Source organism: Lissotriton helveticus, chromosome 7, assembly GCF_964261635.1.
Source record: "Lissotriton helveticus chromosome 7, aLisHel1.1, whole genome shotgun sequence".
NCBI classification, from domain to species: Eukaryota; Metazoa; Chordata; class Amphibia; order Caudata; family Salamandridae; genus Lissotriton; species Lissotriton helveticus.
In genome coordinates, this window is record NC_136068.1 from 403,512,738 (window position 1) to 403,537,484 (window position 24,747).

The window sequence follows — 24,747 nt, forward strand, 5'->3', positions numbered from 1 at the left end:
GTACGGGATGAACTGTCCGTTACCAGGGAAGGTTTGTATTGAAAGGCTTGAGAATCGTCATACCTGAGAGCCTAAGACAGGAAGTCATTGAACTAGCCCATGAAGAACATTGTGGCATTGTAGCCACCAAAGGAGTCCTAAAGACTGAGTGTGGTTCCTGCACCTAGATGAGTGAGTAGAGGGAACTAAAAGAGTACCATCTGTGCAACTGCCTGTCCCCCAAAGTGACTCAGCACTGTCTTACCTTTCAGCACATGCTTGGTAAAAAGTTGCAGTTGATTTCTTTGGGCCATTGGGAAACAGACAGCATCTCATGGTAGTCAGTGATGAGTATTCATGCTTTCATTTAGTAGCGGAGTTATCATTAACAACTCATGAAAAGGTCATCAAGCAGCTGGATGACACCTTTGCAGCGTGGGGTATTCCTTCCATTCTCAAATCTGACAATGGTCCACCGTTCAATAGCAAAGAATTCAAGGAGTTTCTAGTCAGACTCAATGACAAGCATTAATAGAGCACAACTCTGTGGCCCCATGCCAGTAGTGTTGTGGAACAGTTGATGGGTACCATTAAAAAGGGTAATTCCATGAGTATCAATGGAGGAAATCGAGTAAACCAGCCCCTGTGTCAAGCCCTCCATCTGTATTGTTCAACTACTCACTCAGCAACTGTGAGAGTCGTGCCACCTTGTTATTTGGGAGAGCTATCGGAACCAAACTGCCACAGTGGACAGTCGACCGATCCTTGAGTGCTGATAAGTTTCCTGTCACCGACACTACTCCACAAGATAAAAACAAATGCCGATTGGCTTCGACAACCTCAGGAAACAGTCTTTGATGAAGGTGACTGAATCCTGGTCAAGCAGAAACAAAAGCGAACACAGACACTTTGTTTGCTGTTGATCCTCTGAGGGTTGTGACGTGCAAAGGACACATGGTGATGGCACATCATCCTGGAAAGTCCATTACACAAGACTCATCACACTTTAAGCACCTACCTCGACGTTCGTCAGCTCCTTCATCATGAATGAAACAAACCTGCCTAACAGTCTAGATCAAGCTCCAGAACCTGTGCCATTGTTGCGCAATGGGAGTGTATCTCAACTGTCTCGATCTGGCCGAATTGTGCGAGTGCCTGTACAACTTATTGAGGAAATGTAATGCAACTGTTGTTTGTACGTTTTTTTTTGCTAACCAATTTTATTGAAATTTCAATGTCAAGACACATAGCTTCCAAAAGCAGACTTCGCATACAGGCAATGACAGTTGCATGGGTTGACAATAATATGACCAAACTGAACAGAGTTACAAAGATAGCCCATAATAATTGCATCATTTCCACCATATGCGGCTGTGCTTCTGAGGGCAACTACGAGTTACAAAAACTGTTTCTTCCTGCTGTGCACATCAGTCCATCCCTTTGCGCCAACACCTGATTGTGGGTGGTGAGTGCTGCTTCCAGACATCGGCTATGTTGCTCATAGCGACCAGACATACCACCCCGAGAAAGGTCAGCTCCCCCCACAGGCCCCCAAAGTCCTAAACCAGCCCAAGTAGTACATTAAGAGGGGTGAGCTCAATTGGCCAATCCAGGACAGAGGAGAGCTCCCGAACCACTCCTTCCCAATAAGGCCTCAGCGTTGGGCAATCACATGCCATAAGGAAAAAGTCAGCTGTTTGCTGTCTGCACTGCGTGCATGCGGTCGGGGTGTTGGGGGAGAGGCACTGTAGGTGCCGGGGTGTAAGATAGGTGGCATACAGATAGCCGCATTGAACCATTCAGAATCGCGCTGAGATTGCCAACCCTCGGGCGCCATGCAAGCCTCTCTCCATTTGTCTCCTTCCAGATCCCCAACCCACACCTCCAATCGCCTCCTAGCGTGCTCAAGGTCATCTGGGGAAAGGATAACCAGCAAGGAATAGATCCTTGAGATAGCTCCATTACCTGAACCCCCAAAGAAAAGCTTTGCCTCTAGGGGACTATATTCAGGGAGTGCCACATCTGGGAGATGGTGTACATGCAGAGCATGACGTAATTGGAGATACAGAAAAAACTGATTGTTGGAAAGAGAGTACCAAGACCTCAAATCCTGGAACGTCTAGAGGCGGCACCCTCTAAAGACGTTCCCTAGTAAGACATCCCAATCTGATCCTAGGGGGCGAAGTCCTCCAGTGCAGAAAGCTGACCCAGTCACGTGCCCCTCTACAAGGGAGTCAGCTTGGTGAGCCAACGGTCTCAGCCAATGAGTCGAAGGACCGCCCTCCAGCAGGTAAGGGACACTCACCTACATGCAGGCAGTGTAGTGGGTGGGCACGCCCTGTACAGGAGGTCTATCACTCCATCCAAACTCAGTGAATAAATCTCCAGGCGGTAGGCTGGGTCGTCCCATTCCCTGTAAACTACTCATTATTCGGTACAAGGTGGCCTACGAGATAGTAGTATAGGTAGATGTCTGATAGGCCTAGGCATCTATCAAAAGGGGAATTGCGCAGTGTTTGAAACGCACTCAGTGCCTGCCCCACGCCCACACAAAAGTTGTCATTTTGGCGTTCAGGGAGTTAAACCATTTGTGCGGGTAATTACCTAGGGCGTTTAAGTAATTCAGTAGGCACACCATCTTAAATAGGGCGGTATCCCCCACTGGGTTCAGTGGAAGAGTCGCGATCAAGTGTTCGGGCCATCCCCTGGAAATTACGATTCCACGCCAGGTCTGAGAAGAGCACGTGTGAACCTCTAGATATTTAATGGCATTGCGTCAGATAGGGATGTTGGGGCACCAGACCAACCCCTGAGCATTTTCCCTCACCTCCACCAGGTAGGACTTGCCCTTGTTAATCTGAAGGCCAGACTCCTTGCCATACAACCAAAGCAGGGCCAGACAACGCCTCCCAGAGCGATGCAGATTTTGCAAGCTTACGAGAATGTCATCCGCATATAACGCGATGCTCCCCTCAAATCCACTCTACTGCCAGCCCCAGATCCGTGCATCACAGCGGATGAGCCGTGGCAAGGGTTCTATCGGGAGAGCGTTTACACGGATCTGAGTAGTTGGGGTGCTGTAGAGAAGACGCACCATGCGAAGAAACATCTCCCTCAGTCCAGCCCGCTAGAGGACCCCATCCAGAAAGTCCCATGACACTGTATCAAAGGCCTTAGTAAAGTCAACTTGCAAGAGAGCCAGAGAACCCTCTGCATCTTGTGCTGAGAAAGTGCAGCGTGTACCCTCCTTATACTGTAGCGTGTGCTGTGGTTCGGTATGAATCTGCATTGATCTGGGTGGATTAGATGTGGTATGGCACGTACTAGCCACGTCATCAGATCTTTTGCATAGATCTTGATATCATTGTTGATGAGGGAGATCGGTGGTAGGTCGAACACTGATCATGGGAAAGGCCCTCCTTGGGGCGGACTAAAATAGTGGTCCAGGCAGAAAGGACCCACACCTAACTGCCATAGTATAGAAATTCAAGAGATGGGGACATGGGATGTCTCATAATCACTTATACTATTCAAGGGGGTACCCATCAAGACCGGCTTTCTTACCGGATTACAGCTCTGTCACTGCCGTTTGCACCTCCTCAAGCTAGAAGTCCTGATGCAGCTCCTGAGACAAGGCCTCCAGTAGTATGTTCCTCCAGAGTGGGGTCACTGCCCCGGCAGGCAGAGGTGCGTGCCTTGAGTACAACCCCGGTAGAAGTCGGTGAAGGCCTGGGATATGGTAAATGATTCCTCTTGGAGATGCCCTGATGTGTCTCGGAGTGCCAGTACCACCCAGTCAGAAATTCTGTGTTTTGCCAGCCAATACAGCAATTTGCCTGATTTGTCACCGGATGTGTATATATTCTGTGTGGAGGCCAGCCAGCACTGCTTGGCCTCCTAAAGAGCGATCAGATGCACCTCTGTATGAGCTGCAGTCAGGGAACGGTGGATGTCCTCTGTTTTGTGGCGGTGCTGGTCAGACTCCAGGTGCAGTATGCGGCCCTCTAGCTCGGTTGTTCGCATAAGGCTCTGGGCCTCGGCTCAGCAGACATGCCCCTTGAGCCGTCATGCAACGAGGGCTTACAGGCTGCCCACAGTGTCGCTACTGAGGAGACTGAGCCCCCATTAAGCTTAAAAAATGCCTAGAAAACTGTACACTCAGCACTCAGTAGGTGCGAGGCACTAAATCTCAAAGCCGCGCATAAGGTTGTTGGTTGGAGCCCCCAGCAAAGCAGGAGCAGAGCGTGGCCAGATATACCATGTTGGAGAATATGTACAGACTGGACCGTCAGGAGGTCCAATGCCGGGAGCCACAGCAGATCTATGTAGTAGTCCACGCTGCCCAGTGATGAGTGTAAGCACGTACGGTCGGGTGCCAGGAGCACCATACATCGCATGGGCCAACAAAGTCAGCCCAAGGAGAGAGACAAGCCAATTGGGTGGGTCTGCCGGAGTACGAGGCAGTGGAGGCGTCCAGATCTGGATCGGGGACAGAATTAAAGTCGACTCCAACCACCGTCACCCCCTGAGGAAGAGTCACCAGAAAGGACGGCAGCGCCTGACGGGAGGGTTGCAAGAGGGGAGGGGGGATGTTGCATGATACGAAATTGTAGTGCCTCGTGTCCATTCACCCCTCAACATCCACGTAGCACCCCTGAGAGTCCATATGCTGCCCAGTGACCGCCAGGGGAAGAGACTTGTGAATCAGAATGGCGACCCCTCTCCAGTCGTGGGTAAAGGCAGAGTGATAAACCGTGTCATAACCGAAGCGGGCTAGGAAAGCACAGCTCGTACCCAATAGATAAGTCGCCTGTAGGAGATCAACCGCCAGCCTGTGACATCTAATATACTGCAGGACTGCAGAGTGCTTGATCGTGTCCAGCAGACCGTTAACGTTCCATGAGAGAAGCATTACTCTAGGCGGGGCCATGACCTGCTTGGGAGACAGTGATTGATTCCTGCCTAATGGCAGGGTACAGTATGCCAACCCAGGAGAATGCAACGTGAAGCCATGCAAGTTTAAAAATAATAGTGGTCATGTCTTCCGTGGACAACTGGTAGGGAAAGAAAAATACCCACCCCAAAACACCCACACCCCAATGCCCCGTACCCCACACTTCACCCCAGGAAGCACCTGTCACCCTTGAAGAACTACCCACAGCAAGTTAAGTCAAAGAGAGCATCTGTAGCCAAGATGGGCCCATATAGAAGGATGTGGATCCTTACAACATAAATCAGTGTAAATATGGACCACAAACCAGCCATGGGGAGCACCCTGGGAGATACAAGTTGGAGCCATCTGAGAGGTTTAACGTCCTGAGTCCCATCAGGGGGACGTAGGCCCATCAACAACCCCACTCAGTTCCCATCAGACACTCCCTAAAAGAGAGGAATAGATAAGGTTAGAGAGAGAAGCATCGACTAGTCAAGGCTGTGTAACATGCTGGGTAGGGATATCCAAGCCAGTGTAAGTGGACTGGACAATCGCGGGAGTGTCTAACAAGATTTGGTCAATGTCGGTGAGAGTGGGGGTGGGGCAGCCTCCACTGGAGCCTAATCAACCCCCACTTTGGCCATATCTCAGTTGGAGACCTGCAGATCTGACTGAACACGGGCCTCCTGCAGGATGATGTCCCGGTCCCTAAAGTTAAGGAGCTGTGGGATCACAGGTTGGGAGGGATCTCCATGAGGGGGCTTCAGCTGCAGGGAAAGATGTGCCCTCTCTATAACAAAAAAGATGGACAGCTTCTCTGCGAAGACCCACGATTTAAACCAGTCCTCCAAGGCCATGGCTAGGCCATTGCCCTATGGACTCTGGAAAACCAACAAGTCTGAGATGTTTCACCATGATCTGGGGATCCTCTGCATGGTCTGTGAGCACTGATAGGGAGGTGGTCATTTTAGACATCTGGGATTTAAGAGAAGCGATCTCGTCTTCAGCGTTGGACACTTCCATCGTTCTGTCCACCACGTTGCGCAGATCTTGGAGCAGCAGAGAAAGGTCCACTTGGAGACCATCGACCTTAGTTTCAACGGCCTCCCTCGAGTCTTGAATGGCTTTGAGGATCACCCACAGGTCTGCCGAACCCTGCTGGGCTTACCCAGGCACGCATGCTGCCAACTCATCTGCATGTCCCCTGTTGTCAGGTGGCAGGACTATATACCGGTCCATCTTAGTATGGGCTGGGGTCTGAGGTGGCACCTTCCCTTGCCCCATCTTCTTGAAGGACCACTGGGCCGGCGGCCAGCCCGGCAGCAAAGAAAGTCCACCTCCGATCTTGGTGGGGGACAGATGCAGCACACAAAGATACAACTGATCACGCCATGACCCTCCTGCCAGGTGGTGGCTCATCCAGGGGTAGAAGACCGGTCAGCCTTGCCTGCACGCCTCACAAGTAAGGTGGCTGGGCAGGACAAAACAAGGGATACAGGGAGGCCTCACCTCAAAGACCCAAGCTGGCCACCAGTCACTGAGGTGCCACTTCATTCTTCTGCACCTAAACAGGGGTCTCCATGCCCCAATCGGGCTTCACTCCAGGATCTACCACTTCACAGGGAGTAGCAATATCTCGCCTGAGGCCCAGGGGCCCCATCTATCGCCCCAGGCAGAGATAGGTTGTGCTCAAGGCCCCAACATCCGCCAGGCCTTCACCACTCAGTGTTGTGGCTCCAGGCAAGGTAGGCCCTTCCCTGATCCTCTGGCCCAAGAATTATTGCCAGTGACACACCGCAGGCCTCTCCGCGGCCCCCACGGTTCAGGCTTCAAGCGGGGGGGGGGCGGTCAGTACATCACTGTAGCACCACAAGTACCGCATCTCACAGGACAGGCCACACCTGCCTCCCAGCATAGGCCTTGTCACCACGCCGGTGCCTGTGCTCTGTCGTTCAGTATCTGATGGCAATCCCTCCAGGCAAGGGGCGGGCGTTGGCTGTGTACGCCTCCAGTGGACCGCACACAGGTGGTCTCGCGGTGTGGCCTAGGGGGTAGGGGCGAACGGGTCATCCACATACTTACCAGTCTCTCTGCCGCAATGCAGCCCAATGCAGAGCGCCCATAAGGAGATATGGAGTGGGGGGATGAGGCCTCTGGTATGCGGAAAGGGAAAGCCTACTCACGGTTGCGGGGCCTATCGCGGCGTTTGGCACCTCTGCAAGGCTGCCTCCGAAGCCCATACAGTGCAGTCCAGCTGTCGGCTGCCTCAGCCACAGGGCACACGCTGCAGGTGAATGGGGCAATCCAGCCACAGAGTCAGATCTGCTTCTGCCCACTCTTCATGGTGCCGCGATCCACAAGGGAGGGGGCAGGGCCCTTTGGTTTAAGGTGCATGGGGGCCTGCGGTCCGAGCTCCCCGAATTCTCACCAGCTGTAGGCCGCCCCCCTCTACTTTCTATTTAACAAAGGGAGAGATGTAGTGTCATGAGACTGTGCACTAGGATGTTGCGGTTTTGGATGGATTCAACAGAGGAATTAGGTAATTTGCCGGGAGGTGCTTAGGTGTGGTTATTAACAGTTATGACGTAATGAGTGTGCAGTGTGTGATTGTATGCTGAGAAATAAAGACATCTACTACAGAGCTCTGTGTGTGGTGGATTCATTTGCATACTGCCGGGCTGGGAAGGATGCTACACTTTCCACTAGGAAATCCTGTGACCACCATTGTTAACATTGACTAGGTGGTGTGCTGAACTGTCCCTAAGTACAGCAGGCGGCGTATCCTTGTGAATCTTTAATTTTTGACAGGATGGGTTTGACAAAGGTTTAGCAGTTGCTACTCTGAGGTACCAATGGTGGGCAGCTATGAGGGCAATAGTTTCAAGGGTGTTGAAGGTGTTTTCATTAAAGAAACCAAGTGTAAAAGTCACTTTTTCTCCTTGGGATCTTCATTTAGTCCTTACTTGGAGAATTACAACTTCCTCCATCTGAGCCACTGGAGGAGATGGATTTGAAATATTTTTCTTTAAAGGTTTGTTTTTTGGTGGCCATCATGCCAGCTTGTAGACTTAGGGAGTCCATCAGACCAGTGGCGGCTGACACAGGTAAGAGCGGTGAGGCAGGGCCGGGGTCGTGGAAGTTGACACACGACGCGATAAGTTAGGTGGTTTTATTTAAAAAAAATGTAATTTATCTTATCCCATCGTATGTTGACCTCCCCGACAAACGCCCCGCCGCTCTTACCTGTGCTGCATCAGACCCCCTTATTTATGAATATGTCAGTCAGATTGGTTTTTAAATTATGACCAGTGTTTCGTCCTAAAGTTTTGACTCCCTTTCATCAGGATCAGGAGATAATTTTGTTTTCTTTTCTTCCGGCACCTTCCAATGCTGAGGAAGAAGTCTTACATACTTTGCATGTGGAGCTGTCATACTCTACTTGTCTAGATAGCAATACAGCCTGTAAGCAATTTAATGGGTGGTTGGATGCCGCAGTTCAGCTCACAGTCCCACAAAGGAGAGTGACTTTCAAAAGGAAAACCCCCTCACAGCCATGGTTCTCAGAAGCACTGAAGGCACAAAAACAGTCGTGTAGAAGAGCAGAGAAAAAGTGGAGAACCAATTATGACACCAAGCTCAAACAAGAATATAAAGCAGTCCTAGACAGCTATAAAAAATTAACAATGACGGAAAAAAGCAAATATTTTGTACAAAAAATCAATCAGTCAAAAAACTCTAGTAAAGCTCTCTTTGCTACTGTAAAAAAACTATCAAAAATTGAAAACAGTAGTTCAGAAGCAATGTCGTCAGACTTCTGTAACACATTGGGTGAATTCTTTGTTAACAAGGTATCTTCAGTTTATGACTCCTTCAAAAGTCACCACCCAGATATCGCAGCCCAGGCTCTCTCACACCTAACAAATCTAGCGGAACAATCAGCCCAATCCATACTGTTCCATTTCATCCCTCCTACTGCAGATCAAATTCGGCAAGAGGTGCTCACCACTACATCAGGCAGCCCAGTGGACCCTTGCCCGCCTAAAATAATGCAAATTTACCCAGAACAGCTGAGCTTGTCACTAGAAAAACTATTTGCTCAAATCCTAAGAACTAACACTTTCCCAGATGACTGGAAAATCATATCGATTATGCCTTTATTGAAAAAATCAAATCTGGATTGCGAGGAACCAGGCAATTATAGACCAATAGCCAGGATTCTTTTCACTGCGAAAATTCTCGAGAAACTGTTAAACAAACAGCTATCTCGCTACCTGATTGTTGGTAACTGGCTGGACCATTCTCAGTTCGGCTTTCGGGAGGGACACGGAACGGAAACCGCTCTACTCACAGCAGTGGAAGAACTTAGGAAGGTGCTGGACAATGGAGGGAAGGCCGCCCTGGTGCTATTAGACCTATCGGCGGCCTTCGACGTGGTCAGCCACGAGATTCTCCTAACCCGCTTGAGAGCAGCAAATGTTCACGATTCTGCATGTGCCCTCCTCGCCTCCTACTTAGATAACAGAACTTTCTCGGTGGAATTAGGAGGTGCAAAGTCTAAACCATTTAGCTCACCATGTGGGGTCCCGCAGGGGTCCTCTCTGAGCCCCACTCTTTTTAACTTATATGTGGCCCCTATAGCTGAAATTATAAGGGATTGTGGCTTCACCCCAATATCCTACGCCGACGATACCCAAATCGTGGTGTCCATCAGCAAGGATGTGAAGGAGACGGCAGAAAAATTTCAACTATGTATGGTACAGGTCAGCCAGTGGATGAAAAAGAACTGCCTAAAGCTTAACGGAGACAAGAGCGAGGTGATGATACTAGGGGGCGACACAAATATCTGGTCCCCTGCATGGTGGGCCAATAATCTGGGCAGATGTCCAGATTCGTCAGAAAAAGTGAAGAATCTGGGCATTACTCTGGACACCAGTCTTTCTTTTGACGCCCAAGCCAGCAAGCTGGCCTCAACAATCTGGTTCATCTTAAAGATGATTAAAAAGATATTGCCTTACCTACCAGAGGATTCTCGCAAGACAGTGGTGACAGCTTTAGCCTTGTCAAGACTGGACTACGGGAATGGCCTGTACGCTGGAGCCAGGACAAAGATCTTAGCCAAACTACAACGCCTGCAGAACGCAGCAGCCAGGCTGGTGCTCGGCATACCTAAATTCGAGCCGATCGGCCATTAACTAAGAACCTTACATTGGCTTCCAATTGCAAAAAGGGTGCAATTTAAATCATTATGCCCGGCCTACAAGGCACTTCAGGGAACAGGATCGCAATTCCTGAAGTCGCACCTAAAACAATACGAACCAACCAGACTTCTCAGATCCAGCCAACTGAAACTCATCAGGGTCCCAAAATTTAGACGAGCTAGTTGGGGTGGAAGAAGCTTCCTGGTGCATGCAGCATGAACCTGGAATCTGTTGCCCCTTGCTATAAAAAACAGTCCATCTTTGGCATCCTTTAGAAAGGCAGTCAAAACCTGGTTGTTTTCTGCATAGCTCTAGCTACTGGTCTCGATAGTCGGCAGTCTGTCATAGCGCCAAGACGCCTCCGGGCAATCGCGCGCTTTATAAGTTGACAAATCAATCAATCAATCAATCAATAGATCACAAGAATATAGACTTTGTGAGAACTTATTTGTGAAATGTGGCATTTTCCATCATGGAGAAAAGACATCCATTCAGACTTTGGGCACTTTGATACATTCTCTCATTTCTATGGTATATGTTACAAGCTAGGTCCATTCGTGGTATGGCTGTATCCTAAACTGAGGCTTGTGGGGCTTCTATTCTGGATATATGAAAAGCTGCTACTTGGACTACACCTTTTACCATTGTTTCTCACTATAGGTTGGATGTACAGAATGCTGACTCTCTAAATTTTGGTACTAGTGTATTAGCGGCTTCTCTTACCTAATGAGTTTGTAAAATTTTCTGTGTTTGTATTACTTCAGGAGTACATATGTTTTTACCAGGGAATCAGGTTGTGTTGATTGCTCTGGCATATACTCATTTAGTAAGTAGTGGTATGAGAAGAGGGTTGAGGGGGTAATGATTCAATTACTTATGTAATCTTTATTACTCTGAATACCCTTCTTCTCATACCAATCCCCTCCCCACCCTCCGTTCCCCTTCACCACCTGTTTTCCCTTTGTATAGCTTGGGAAAGTACAGGAAGTATTGTGGGCTCCATTACCTTTTATTACTACTTCGGTAGGAGGGATATGGAGAGGGGGGATGAGTGGGTTTATTTCCTAGCTTGTTTGATTGATCTCAGCTAAGTCATGTGATGCCGGGGTGGGGCTAAAACACTTCATTTAGTAATTATATGTACGAGAAGTGGTGTATTCAGACAAACGAAGATCACCAGTAAGTAAATGAATCAATATAGCACCTGATAGAGTGCTCGACGCTCTCAAATTGTAAGGGGTGCATTATATTAATGTACGAACTGCACTCATATATATATATTCAATGTTTTGTTGAACTTTGTGCGTATTAATACAACGTTTTATATCAGCATGTGAGAATCTGTAGAATGAAATTGTGGCGTTCTTTACAGGATTGATTAGTGTTTTGCACGTATTTAGAAGAAAACATGTAAATGTGCATGTATGTAATGACTAGATAAACCAAATGTATTCACTGTTATAGGACTCATATGAAGGCCTGTATAACGAGTGCATATTAAAGAACGTTCTTAGGTTCGCCAGAAATGTAGGCCTAACTTTCGTTTTCTTAAAGGTTTCATTTCTCCTCGCTTGCCCTTAGGACAGGAGCTAATTAAAATTTATGTGTGTAGAAAGTTTCCTTTTTACCCCAACTGACCCTGTTATTTTAGATTTAAGAAGATACATGGGAGGAACGGAATGCACTTGAAGAGCTCGGACAGAGGGAAGGGAGGACACCTTCAGTGTCTGGTGAAACTTGGGAACCAAGGTCTCGGAAAAAGCTGTGAAATTATTTGGACTTTGTGGAAAGTTACTCAAGAAGGTGTTCACGGAATAATGTACCATGGGACCCGTTAGGGGTGTAACTTTGCCCTTTTGTATTAGGCACAGGGACAGATTTGTAGGACTTCTGCTTTTGACTGAGGAAGGAGAGCATCTTAGCACAAACTCTGTAGCTTTATGCTACTTGACCCATTTAACGTGAGTCCACTTCTCAGGAAGTCAACACGTGCTGACACCTTTTGGGAAATTCTTCTGGGTAATAAGAAAGGGATGCCACTTTAGAATTAGAGTAGGGACAGACTATTCTGTACTTCGGAAATACAAATGAAAAGGGATTTGGATGATGTGTCTATGCTCAGCTGTTTTCTGATTTTGGAATTTATTGTTCTGTGCCTATTGTGCCGTATGAATTATATTCGTAGATTGGGCTCTGTATTACTTTTTATGTATCTTTACAACTTAATTTTGAGGTGTGTCTATATTCTGTTGTTCCTGGCTTTGTAATAAATCAACAAAATCTGAATTCGGAGTCCGTAGTTATTTTAGCTGGACGGAGGGAAAAGTATAAATTGTAAATTGTTTTCTTCCCTCCACACTTCTTAGCAGGCAATAAAGACCATCAACCAGACATTCCTGAGTAAACCTAGGATACTAAATTAGGCCCCTTCACACCTTTCATCTTTAATAAGGAATCTTTATCATGACAAATAGCAACCTTCCTTTCATTGAATACACTGCCACTAAAATAGAGAGCACGGTCACTGAAAATGACCCTGACCCAGTCGCGGACGGTATGGCTCATGGGTGGAAGGGCGGGGGGTTGCGCGGGGAGAAGAGGTCGCCCAGGGTTTTAAGTTATTAATTAAAAAAAGAAATGACCTTTCCGCCGACCAGGTCCCGTGTCTTCTCTGCTCCTGCCACCGGCAGGAACAGGAAGCAGAAGCAGGCAGCCAGGCTTCCTCCCAGCCAATCACAAGGCTGCAAAGAGCTTTGTGATTGATCGGGACGCTGCCCAGCCATGGCCTTATGGGAAGGCTATGTTCTCCGTGCAGCCTGCATGTAGAAGGGCAGAGTGTGCATGACTGGTTTGGGCAGCCCCAGGGGTCCGACCAAACAGTCTTTGAGCACTGAAGAGTGCGTAGGCACACCACTCCTCCCCTATTCTGCTCGCAAAGCAGCCCTGCCCGTCCGCCCGCCTGCAACCAAACATAAAATGGTAATAACTGAAAGTTATTACCATTTTATGTTCCTGCTGCTCGCACTCTGAGAAGGTAGAGGGGTGATGCTCCTCCGCTCCAGTGGAGGTGCCGTCCCTGCCCAGACCTATTGGTTTTTCAAATGTTTGTTGTATTAAGAGTGTAACTTAATAGGAATGGAGTGTCTGAGGGGCGAGTCTGTAACGTGAATTACGAGGAATTCCTGACGTGAGAGGGGACTTTGCATGTAAAACAGGTAAAGTTGTATCATTGGGTAGACCTGCACATTGCCAGGGTCTCCGGATGGTGTGCACATGTGGGTGGGAGTGTGGGAGAAAGAGTGCTGGGCGAGTGTGTGTGTGTCTTGGTGGGTCTTTGCCTTTTTATGATTTTTGTGCCACAGAATTTAGGGTCGGGTTGTCCTGTAGGGCAATCAAGCAGTGTCTGATGGGCTGGTATGACCGATCAGTGTGTGTGCCTGTTTTTTTTAGGGCTCGGGCCTACGTCACACGAAGTGGGGCGGGGCTTCCGAGCTCTAATGTTATAAAAAAAAAAAGTTCAGAAAGGGCTGTGGGCTGCCGCATTCCAGAAAGCGCGCGGTTTTTGCGTGTGGTATTCTGCCATGTGAATGGTAATTGGTCCAGGCAAGGCTGTGTTTAAGTAAGGCAGCACGCCATAGGGCTTTGGAATTTTTTCAATGTCCACTTCCTGCATAAAGTGTTCGGACACGCGCAGAAGAATACATAAATCCTCAATTACCAGCTGTCCGAGGTGCCGGTAATTGAAGGCAGATGGTGCTGGGAGCGTGTGCACTGATGTGTTTTTTTTCCCTTGAGCTCTGTGTGCGCGCCGGCAAACCCGCGCCTGCTCTTTGACTGAGGTAGGCTAAACAAGCATTGGCAAAGCAAATAGGACTCTCCTATACAAAATCTGTTGGTTTTGTCAGGGATATGTTTAGCCATGTTGTACAGCAGCCTGGCTGCTATGCAGCACAGCTGAAAGTAAAAAAACAAACAAAGTGCTTTGATAAGCACTCGTGCCCACTCACCCGAACTCAAACTTTTAATGTCAAAATAGAAGATCACTTTAATTTACTGCCCTCATAACAGACCCCTTGCAGTAGCTCTCGTTGTCCTCTTACCAGATCCCTTGCATCTTCCCAGCTATTGCCAGATTCCTCACTCGCTCCCTGTCTCGTCACCATGACTCACTCTCTCCACCCTTTCATTAAAAAAACACTCCACCTCGCTTTCCTCTCACTGGGAGCCTCACATTTACTCTCACAGTCCGGTTACCAGATTCCTACTGCCGTTGTACCAGATCACTCATTGTACTATCATTCAGTGTCCTATCATTAGAGACTTGCTTCACCCTAATGTTCATACCAGTTTTTCAAACTCATTCCCAGATCACTCACTCACTGCCCAAGCAGACACTGGTACATTCTCCTGTGACCAATGTCAACAGTTCCCTTTCACACAAAGCCTTCGCAGATCCCACGCATTCACTTCCCCCTCACACCTTTTCCCACACCTCCTGCTTCTCATACAAGCCTAGCCACTGATTTCTTGCACTAACAGCCTTCTCCTTTTCACGCACACTTCACTCCTGCTTCATTTCCCTTTTATTTTTCTGCCCCAATGCATTTCGTTCACTCATTTAACAGAATTATATTGTTTTTCCCTACAAAGGGAAGGCCTCCTTTACTTTGTAAAGAAGATATGGTTTATCTTGTAAGCAGGTATCTAAAAGAAAATGGGTGCTGCTCTCAGAAATACATTACTTTCAAAATCGCATGTACAAATTGCATGACCTTTATATACAGAGCTCAGTGTGAACGATGTGGCTTGTACACACCCAACCATACACACCCAACCATACACACCCAACCATACACACCCAACCGCACACACCCACACACCCGCACACAACCGCACACAACCGCACACACCCACACAACCGCACACACACACACACACAACCGCACACACACACACACAACCGCACACACACACAACCGCACACACACACAACCGCACACACACACAACCGCACACACACAACCGCACACACACAACCGCACACACGCACGCACACACACAACCGCACACACAACCGCATGCCCACGCACACAACCCCACGCACACCACCACCACACACCCGCAGAGTAGTGAGTGCAGAGTAGTGAGGGCAGAGTAGTGAGGGCAGAGTAGTGAGGGCAGAGTAGTGAGGGCAGAGTGCAGAGTAGTGAGGGCAGAGTAGTGAGGGCAGAGTAGTGAGGGCAGAGTAGTGAGGGCAGAGTAGTGAGGGCAGAGTAGGGAGGGCAGAGTAGTGAGGGCAGAGTAATGAGGGCAGAGTAGGGAGTACAGAGTAGGGAGTGCAGAGTAGGGAGTGCAGAGTAGGGAGTGCCGAGTAGGGAGTGCAGAGTGCAGAGTAGTGAGGGCAGAGTAGTGAGTGCAGAGTAGTGAGGGCAGAGTGCAGAGTAGGGAGGGCAGAGTGCAGAGTAGTGAGGGCAGAGTAGTGAGGGCAGAGTAGTGAGGGCAGAGTAGTGAGGGCAGAGTAGTGAGTGCAGAGTAGTGAGTGCAGAGTAGGGAGTGCAGAGTAGGGAGTGCAGAGTAGGGAGTGCAGAGTAGGGAGTGCAGAGTAGTGAGGGCAGAGTAGTGAGGGCAGAGTAGTGGGGGCAGAGTAGTGAGGGCAGAGTAGGGAGGGCAGAGTAGGGAGGGCAGAGTAGGGAGGGCAGAGGGCAGAGTAGTGAGGGCAGAGGGCAGAGTAGTGAGGGCAGAGTAGTGAGGGCAGAGTAGTGAGGGCAGAGTAGTGAGGGCAGAGTAGGGAGGGCCGAGTAGGGAGGGCCGAGTAGGGAGGGCCGAGTAGGGAGGGCCGAGTAGGGAGGGCAGAGTAGGGAGGGCAGAGTAGGGAGGGCAGAGTAGGGAGGGCAGAGTAGGGAGTGCAGAGTAGGGAGAGGAGAAGTGAGTAGTGAGTAGAGTAGTGAGTAGTGAGTAGAGTAGTGAGTAGTGAGTAGAGTAGTGAGTAGAGTAGTGAGTAGAGTAGTGAGTAGTGAGTAGAGTAGTGAGTAGAGTAGTGAGTAGTGAGTAGTGAGTAGAGTAGTGAGTAGTGAGTTGAGTAGTGAGTAGTGAGTAGAGTAGTGAGTAGTGAGTAGAGTAGTGAGTAGTGAGTAGAGAGTAGTGAGTAGAGTAGTGAATAGAGTAGTGAGTAGTGAGTAGAGTCGTGAGTAGAGTAGTGAGTAGAGTAGTGAGTAGAGTAGTGAGTAGTGAGTGCAGAGTAGTGAGTAGTGAGTAGAGTAGTGAGTAGTGAGTAGAGTAGTGAGTAGAGTGCAGAGTAGTGAGTAGTGAGTGCAGAGTAGTGAGTAGTGAGTGCAGAGTAGTGAGTAGTGAGTAGAGCAGTGAGTAGTGAGTAGAGCAGTGAGTAGAGTAGTGAGTAGTGAGTGCAGAGTAGTGAGTAGAGTAGTGAGTAGAGTAGTGAGTAGTGAGTAGAGTAGTGAGTAGAGTAGTGAGTAGAGTAGTGAGTAGAGTAGTGAGTAGTGAGTGCAGAGTAGTGAGTAGTGAGTGCAGAGTAGTGAGTAGTGAGTAGAGTAGTGAGTAGAGTAGTGAGTAGAGTAGTGAGTAGAGTAGTGAGTAGTGAGTGCAGAGTAGTGAGTAGTGAGTGCAGAGTAGTGAGTAGAGTAGTGAGTAGAGTAGTGAGTAGAGTAGTGAGTAGTGAGTGCAGAGTAGTGAGTAGTGAGTGCAGAGTAGTGAGTAGTGAGTAGAGTAGTGAGTAGAGCAGTGAGTAGAGTAGTGAGTAGTGAGTGCAGAGTAGTGAGTAGAGTAGTGAGTAGTGAGTAGAGTAGTGAGTAGAGTAGTGAGTAGAGTAGTGAGTAGAGTAGTGAGTAGAGTAGTGAGTTGAGTAGTGAGTAGTGAGTGCAGAGTAGTGAGTAGTGAGTGCAGAGTAGTGAGTAGAGTAGTGAGTAGAGTAGTGAGTAGAGTAGTGAGTAGAGTAGTGAGTAGTGAGTGCAGAGTAGTGAGTAGTGAGTGCAGAGTAGTGAGTAGAGTAGTGAGTAGAGTAGTGAGTAGTGAGTAGTGAGTAGTGAGTAGTGAGTGCAGAGTAGTGAGTAGTGAGTGCAGAGTAGTGAGTAGAGTAGTGAGTAGAGTAGTGAGTAGAGTAGTGAGCAGTTAGTGCAGAGTAGTGAGTAGAGTAGTGAGTAGTGAGTAGAGTAGTGAGTAGTGAGTAGAGTAGTGAGTAGAGTAGTGAGTAGTGAGTGCAGAGTAGTGAGTAGTGAGTAGAGTAGTGAGTAGAGTAGTGAGTAGTGAGTGCAGAGTAGTGAGTAGTGAGTAGAGTAGTGAGTAGAGTAGTGAGTAGAGTAGTGAGTAGTGAGTGCAGAGTAGTGAGTAGAGTAGTGAGTAGAGTAGAGTAGTGAGTAGTGTAGTGAGGTGAGTAGTGAGTAGAGTAGTGAGGTGAGTAGTGAGTAGAGTAGTGAGTAGTGAGTAGAGTAGTGAGTAGAGTAGTGAGTAGAGTAGTGAGTAGAGTAGTGAGTAGAGTAGTTAGTAGAGTAGTGAGTAGAGTAGTGTGTAGAGTAGTGAGTAGTGAGTGCAGAGTAGTGAGTAGTGAGTAGAGTAGTGAGTAGTGAGTGCAGAGTAGTGAGTAGAGTAGTGAGTAGAGTAGTGAGTAGAGTAGTGAGTAGAGTAGTGAGTAGAGTAGTGTGCAGAGTAGTGTGCAGAGTAGTGAGTAGTGAGTGCAGAGTAGTGAGTAGTGAGTGCAGAGTAGTGAGTAGTGAGTAGAGTAGTGAGTAGAGTAGTGAGTAGAGTAGTGAGTAGAGTAGTGAGTAGAGTAGTGAGTAGAGAGTGCAGAGTAGTGAGCAGTGAGTGCAGAGTAGTGAGCAGTGAGTGCAGAGTAGTGAGTAGTGAGTAGAGTAGTGAGTAGTGAGTAGAGTAGTGAGTAGAGTAGTGAGTAGAGTAGTGAGTGCAGAGTAGTGAGTAGTGAGTGCAGAGTAGTGAGTAGAGTAGTGAGTAGTGTAGTGAGTAGAGTAGTGAGTAGAGTAGTGAGTAGTGAGTGCAGAGTAGCGAGTAGAGTAGTGAGTAGTGAGTGCAGAGTAGTGAGTGCAGATTAGTGAGTAGAATAGTGAGTAGAGTAGTGAGTAGAGTAGTGAGTGCAGAGTAGTGAGGAGAGTAGTGAGTTGTGAGTGCAGAGTAGTGAGTAGAGTAGTGAGTAGTGAGTAGAGTAGTGAGTAGAGTAGTGAGTAGAGTAGTGAGTAGAGTAGTGAGTAGAGTAGTGAGTAGTGAGTGCAGAGTAGTTGGTAGAGTAGTGAGTATGGAGTGCAGAGTAGTGAGTAGTGAGTAGAGTAGTGAGTAGTGAGTAGAGTAGTGAGTAGAGTAGAGTAGTGAGTGCAGAGTAGTGAGTAGAGTAGTGAGTAGAGTAGTGAGTAGTGAGTAGAGTAGTGAGTAGAGTAGTGAGTAGAGTAGTGAGTAGAGTAGTGAGTAGTGAGTATAGTGAGTTGAGTAGTGAGTAGAGTAGTGAGTAGAGTAGTGTGCAGAGTAGTGAGTAGTGAGTGCAGAGTAGTGAGTAGTGAGTAGAGTAGTGAGTGCAGAGTAGTGAGTAGTGAGTGCAGAGTAGTGAGTAGTGAGTGCAGAGTAGTGAGTAGAGTAGTGAGAGAAGTAGTGAGTAGAGTAGTGAGGTGAGTAGTGAGTAGTGAGTGCAGAGTAGTGAGTAGAGTAGTCATTAGTGAGTAGAGTAGTGAGTAGAGTAGTGAGGTGAGTAGAGTAGTGAGTAAAGTAGTGAGTGCAGAGTAGTGAGTAGAGAAGTGAGTAGTGAGTAGAGTAGTGAGTAGTGAGTAGAGTAGTGAGTAGTGAGTAGAGTAGTGAGTAGTGAGTAGAAAGTAGTGAGTAGAGTAGTGAGTAGTGAGTAGAGTAGTGAGTGGAGAGTAGTGAGTAGTGAGCAGAGTAGTGAGTAGTGAGCAGAGTAGTGAGTAGTGAGCAGAGTAGTGAGTAGTGAGTGCAGAGTAGTGAGTGCAGAGTAGTGAGTAGTGATTAGAGTAGTGAGTAGAGTAGTGAGTAGAGTAGTGAGTAGTGTAGTGAGTAGAGTAGTGAGTAGAGTAGTGAGTAGAGTAGTGAGTAGAGTAGTGAGTAGTGAGCAGAGTAGTGAGTAGTGAGTGCAGAGTAGTGAGTAGTGAGTAGAGTAGTGAGTAGAAAGTAGTGAGTAGAGTAGTGAGTAGAGTAGTGAGTAGTGAGTAGAGTAGTGGGTAGAGTAGTGGGTAGAGTAGTGGGTAGAGTAGTGGGTAGAGTAGTGAGTAGAGTAGTGAGTAGAGTAGTGAGTAGAGTAGTGAGTGCAGAGTAGTGAGTAGTGAGTAGAGTAGTGAGTAGAGTAGTGAGTAGTGATTGCAGAGTAGTGAGTAGAGTAGTGAGTAGTGAGTAGAGTAGTGAGTAGAGTAGTGAGGTGAGTAGAGTAGAGTAGTGAGTAAAGTAGTGAGTGCAGAGAAGTGAGTAGTGAGTAGAGAAGTGAGTAGTGAGTAGAGTAGTGAGTAGTGAGTAGAGTAGTGAGGTGAGTAGTGAGTGCAGAGTAGTGAGTATAGTAGTCAGTAGTGAGTAGAGTAGTGAGTAGAGTAGTGAGGTGAGTAGAGTAGTGAGTAAAGTAGTGAGTGCAGAGTAGTGAGTAGAGAAGTGAGTAGTGAGTAGAGTAGTGAGTAGTGAGTAGTGAGTGCAGAGTAGTGAGTAGAGTAGTGAGTAGAGTAGTGAGTAGTGTAGTGAGGTGAGTAGTGAGTAGAGTAGTGAGTAGTGAGTAGAGTAGTGAGTAGTGAGTAGTGAGTGCAGAGTAGTGAGTAGAGTAGTGAGTAGAGTAGAGTAGTGAGTAGTGTAGTGAGGTGAGTAGTGAGCAGAGTAGTGAGTAGTGAGTGCAGAGTAGTGAGTAGTGAGTAGAGTAGTGAGTAGAAAGTAGTGAGTAGAGTAGTGAGTAGAGTAGTGAGTAGTGAGTAGAGTAGTGGGTAGAGTAGTGGGTAGAGTAGTGGGTAGAGTAGTGGGTAGAGTAGTGAGTAGAGTAGTGAGTAGAGTAGTGAGTAGAGTAGTGAGTAGAGTAGTGAGTGCAGAGTAGTGAGTAGTGAGTAGAGTAGTGAGTAGAGTAGTGAGTAGTGAGTGCAGAGTAGTGAATAGAGTAGTGAGTAGTGAGTAGAGTAGTGAGTAGAGTAGTGAGGTGAGTAGAGTAGTGAGTAAAGTAGTGAGTGCAGAGAAGTGAGTAGTGAGTAGAGAAGTGAGTAGTGAGTAGAGTAGTGAGTAGTGAGTAGAGTAGTGAGGTGAGTAGTGAGTGCAGAGTAGTGAGTATAGTAGTCAGTAGTGAGTAGAGTAGTGAGTAGAGTAGTGAGGTGAGTAGAGTAGTGAGTAAAGTAGTGAGTGCAGAGTAGTGAGTAGAGAAGTGAGTAGTGAGTAGAGTAGTGAGTAGTGAGTAGAGTAGTGAGTAGTGAGTAGAGTAGTGAGTAGTGAGTAGAGTAGTGAGTAGTGAGTAGAGAGTAAAGTAGTGAGTGCAGAGTAGTGAGTAGAGAAGTGAGTAGTGAGTAGAGTAGTGAGTAGTGAGTGCAGAGTAGTGAGTGGAGAGTAGTGAGTAGAGTAGTGAGTAGTGAGCAGAGTAGTGAGTAGTGAGTGCAGAGTAGTGAGTAGAGTAGTGAGTAGAGTACTGAGTAGAGTAGTGAGTAGAGTAGTGAGTAGAGTAGTGAGTAGAGTAGTGAGTAGTGAGTGCAGAGTAGTGAGTAGTGAGTAGAGTAGAGTAGTGAGTAGGACATCACAGGCAGCAGCTGTGCAAGCTTCTTACACTCACAAGGAGACCACAGGCAGCTGAGTTGCAAGCTTCTCCCACTCACAAGAAGGACATCACAAACAGCAGCGGTGCAAGCTTCTCACACTCACAAGAAGGACATCACAAACAGCAGTGGTGCAAGCTTCTCACACTCACAAGGAGACCACAGGCAGCTGAGGTGCAAGCTTCTCCCACTCACAAGAAGGACATCACAAGCAGCAGCGGTGCAAGCTTCTCACACTCACAAGAACGACATCACAGGCAGCAGCAGTGCAAGCTACTTACACTCACAAGGAGACGACAGGCAGCAGAGGTGCAAGCTTCTCACACTCGCAAGAACGACATCACAAGCAGCAGTGGTGCAAGCTTCCCTTACACACTCACAGCAGGTACTGTGCCAAGGCAGCAGCAGCAACAGAGCAAGAGTCCCTTACAAAGAACAGGCACAGCACAGAGATGCACAATGCAATCTTCTCATACTCACAGGCAGCAGCGGTGCAAGCTTCTCACACTCACACGAAGGACATCACAGGCAGCAGCTGTGCAAGCTTCTCACACTCACAAGGAGACCACAGGCAGCTGAGGTGCAAGCTTCTCCCACTCACAAGAAGGACATCACAAGCAGCAGCGGTGCAAGCTTCTCACACTCACAAGAACGACATCACAGGCAGCAGCAGTGCAAGCTTCTTACACTCACAAGGAGACCACAGGCAGCTGAGGTGCAAGCTTCTCCCACTCACAAGAAGGACATCACAAGCAGCAGCGGTGCAAGCTTCTCACACTCACAAGAACGACATCACAGGCAGCAGCAGTGCAAGCTTCTTACACTCACAAGGAGACCACAGGCAGCTGAGGTGCAAGCTTCTCCCACTCACAAGAAGGACATCACAAGCAGCAGCGGTGCAAGCTTCCCTCACACACTCACAGCAGGTACTGTGCCAAGGCAGCAGCAGCAACAGAGCAAGAGTCCCTTATAAAGAACAGGCACAGCACAGAGATGCACAATGCAATCTTCTCATACTCACAGGCAGCAGCTGTGCAAGCTTCTCACACTCACAAGAACGACATCACAGGCAGCAGCAGTGCAAGCTTCTTACACTCACAAGAAGGACATCACAGGCAGCAGAGGTGCAAGCTTCTTACACTCACAAGGAGACCACAGGCAGCAGAGGTGCAAGCTTCTTACACTCACAAGGAGACCACATGCAGCAGAGGTGCAAGCTTCTCACACTCACAAGAAGGACAACACAGGCAGTAACGGTGCAATATTCTCACACTCACAAGGAGATCACTGGCAGTACACACCACATGAACACACTCCATAACACATAGCAACAATACATTGGCATTTACAATGCCATTAGCTCAAACTCAAATAAATCCGAGCCCGATTGCATTTCTAATGCTTGTTAGCAGTTTGTGGAGCTGTTTCAAACAAACGCATGCAGTTTCCTATACCTTGCCAAATACACATACAGCGTGTCTTTACATGTTCAATACTCGCCTGATGTGCAAATGTGGGTTTCTTTTTTTATTTTATTTATTTGGCTGCTCACTTGCGCCTATTTTATGCCCCAGTTGTGTCCTAGTCCAACCCTGCCACAGATGTTAAGCCAGATGTGTATCATCAAAGACTGACCCCCAAATCATCCATTCCGTGACCTCTCCATTGGTCAGATGAAGAACAGCTTCCAAGATCAACGCGTTAAAATTAATCCGCCTGCCTTGATCAGTAACCTATGTCTCTCTCTCTCGTATCTTTTGCTGTGATTTATTCCAAGTGGCCGAATTCCAGGCCCGTAAATCCCTCTCACCCCCGCCCTGACTTAAAGACTAAATCCTGCAAGGCGATTCATTGCCCTCAGTGCCCGGGGGAGGATGGCATGAGAGGCGGTTAAGCGGTTAAGCGCCCGGGAGAAGAGGGCTGCGGGAAAGGGACCGATGGGAAACCTGGGCACGTCTGGACACCCTCACAGCAACCCTGAGTGCCGCCCCCAGGTCAGTCTACTTTCCGTTTCGTTTCTGCGGCGCTACAGCATGCAAATAAGAGCTGCCCCCACCTGTTTATTCATGCCTCTGGTTGTTTGTTTGGTATTCCATAGACGCCACGTGCCACCCGCAGGAGCTTCAGGGCCCTTCTGGAGGTAACTGTGCCAAGAATACCCGGTCTATGCGCAACACCTGCTACAGGCTCAGATAGCATCCCTGCGTCGCCTGCTGTGGTTGGGATTAAGCTGGGAAGGTACCATGTCTGCCCCCTTTCGTACCCATGTAGCCATGCGCCACACTGCCCCCTTTGTCCCTTCCCTCGTCCCATAAAGTTCAGAGAACTACACACTCTGGAAACAGGCACCTTCACCTGGTCATGAACTCAGTTCGTTTTTTTCTCCCTCCTTTGTTCTCGGCCTAGCCACGCTCATATGCAGGGGTGTAGTTCATTCAGTGCGATTAGGGGGGTGTTAATCTCAACATTTTCAACTATCAAAGTGGTAGGCCGAAAGGCGGAGGGGTGAAATGGCCAGAGTTTGGGATGGACTGTTCCCATGAGTAGCAGGGTCAGTAGTGATTTGCATTAGGTGGACCTCTGTCTATAGTTTCGCAATGGGCGAAAAACGATGGGTTGAAATGCCACCCAGAGCGATTGCCCCTGGTTCGACTATTTGCAAGCATTCATCCCATCAACTTTTGGGTGTGTGTGTTGCCAATAATATGGCTGGAAACCTAGAATTGGCACAGCTTTCCAAGCCATTGTCTTCAACGGTTGTGAATTCCAAAATGTAGTCCATTTGCACAGATACAAGGTATACTTCTATGGAGCCAGGTTTACTACTTTTTTTAGGAAACCAGTCGCTATATATATTTGTAATTTCCACTCCAAAAAATTAACAAGCTAAAATCTCTTACTGAAATGAGAATGAGAAAAACTGACACCACCTTGCAGACCCGACTCAGTGGCCCAGACACAACTACCAAGCCAAGAATGCATTTGAGGTGTGTCACACCCCAAACACTCCCCATGAAGCTACGCGCCTGCCTGTCCTATCTGGGCATGGTGTTTCTCCCTGGGAAATCATGACTACGGTCTCACACAACACAACAGCCTAGCGATCTTGCTCTAGAATCACCAATTTTAAATGTTTTCTCACTACGCGCTCTCTTCCTCGTCTCTGCTATAGGCAGGGCGTTAGGCTCATGGCGGCCCTGGGCAGGGAGCGTAGGTAGGGGGCCCCGGAAGAGGGGGTCCGGGCGAGGTGGAGCGCAGAGGCCCGTGAGGAGGGGGGGGGGGGTCAGGGTGTTTGGAAGTCGAACAGAGCCGGAGGCCGCCAAATCCCTGCCACTGGGGCCGCCACACAAATATGTATCCATCCTCAGAGGATTATTATATTAAGGATATATATTGGTGTGGCGGCCCCTGGGGTTTGGTGGCCCTGTGCAGGTGCACAGCTTGCACATGCCTAAGGCCGCCCCTGCCCTGATGATAGAGTTGTCAAATCATTGTATGCAGGCAGGGCTTCATGTTTACAGTCCTCACGTTTTACAAATCATAATTTATCAAGCGACTGACATCCCTATATACTATGCCGGAGTCTCAAGGAGAGGTGGGCGTGCCAACAAATTAATAGGACAAGCTGAGCCACAGCCTAGCCAAGGGTCTGGCTTTAGCTGTAGAAGCCAAGGCACAAGCCATGACTACGTTTGGTATGTTTATCGTGCAACACACATAATGTAAAATTATGATACAGGCTCTTAAAAAATCGAAAAAGTGTATCTCTTCAGCATGCAGAAGCGTAAAACCTTAGTACATCTGATTATACTACTGCATAGACAGATATTTATTAAAAACATTATTAGCTCGCTCCTCCCACACAATAATGACTTTAGTGAACTAAGAGATAAGTTAGTAGTCT

At 48.1% G+C, this 24,747-nt stretch overlaps 1 protein-coding gene across 1 annotated transcript in view; it reads left to right on the forward strand.

The window, feature by feature from the left end:
* The first annotated feature begins 22,780 nt into the window (after nt 1-22,780).
* LOC144766786 (calcium-binding protein 5-like) overlaps nt 22,781-24,747 on the forward strand; it is a 244,194-nt gene continuing 242,227 nt past the window's right edge. Inside the window, exons 1-2 of the mRNA XM_078650517.1 lie at nt 22,781-22,837; nt 22,942-22,983. Coding sequence (XP_078506643.1) covers nt 22,781-22,837; nt 22,942-22,983 — 99 coding nt within the window. The remainder of the gene's footprint in view (nt 22,838-22,941; nt 22,984-24,747) is intronic.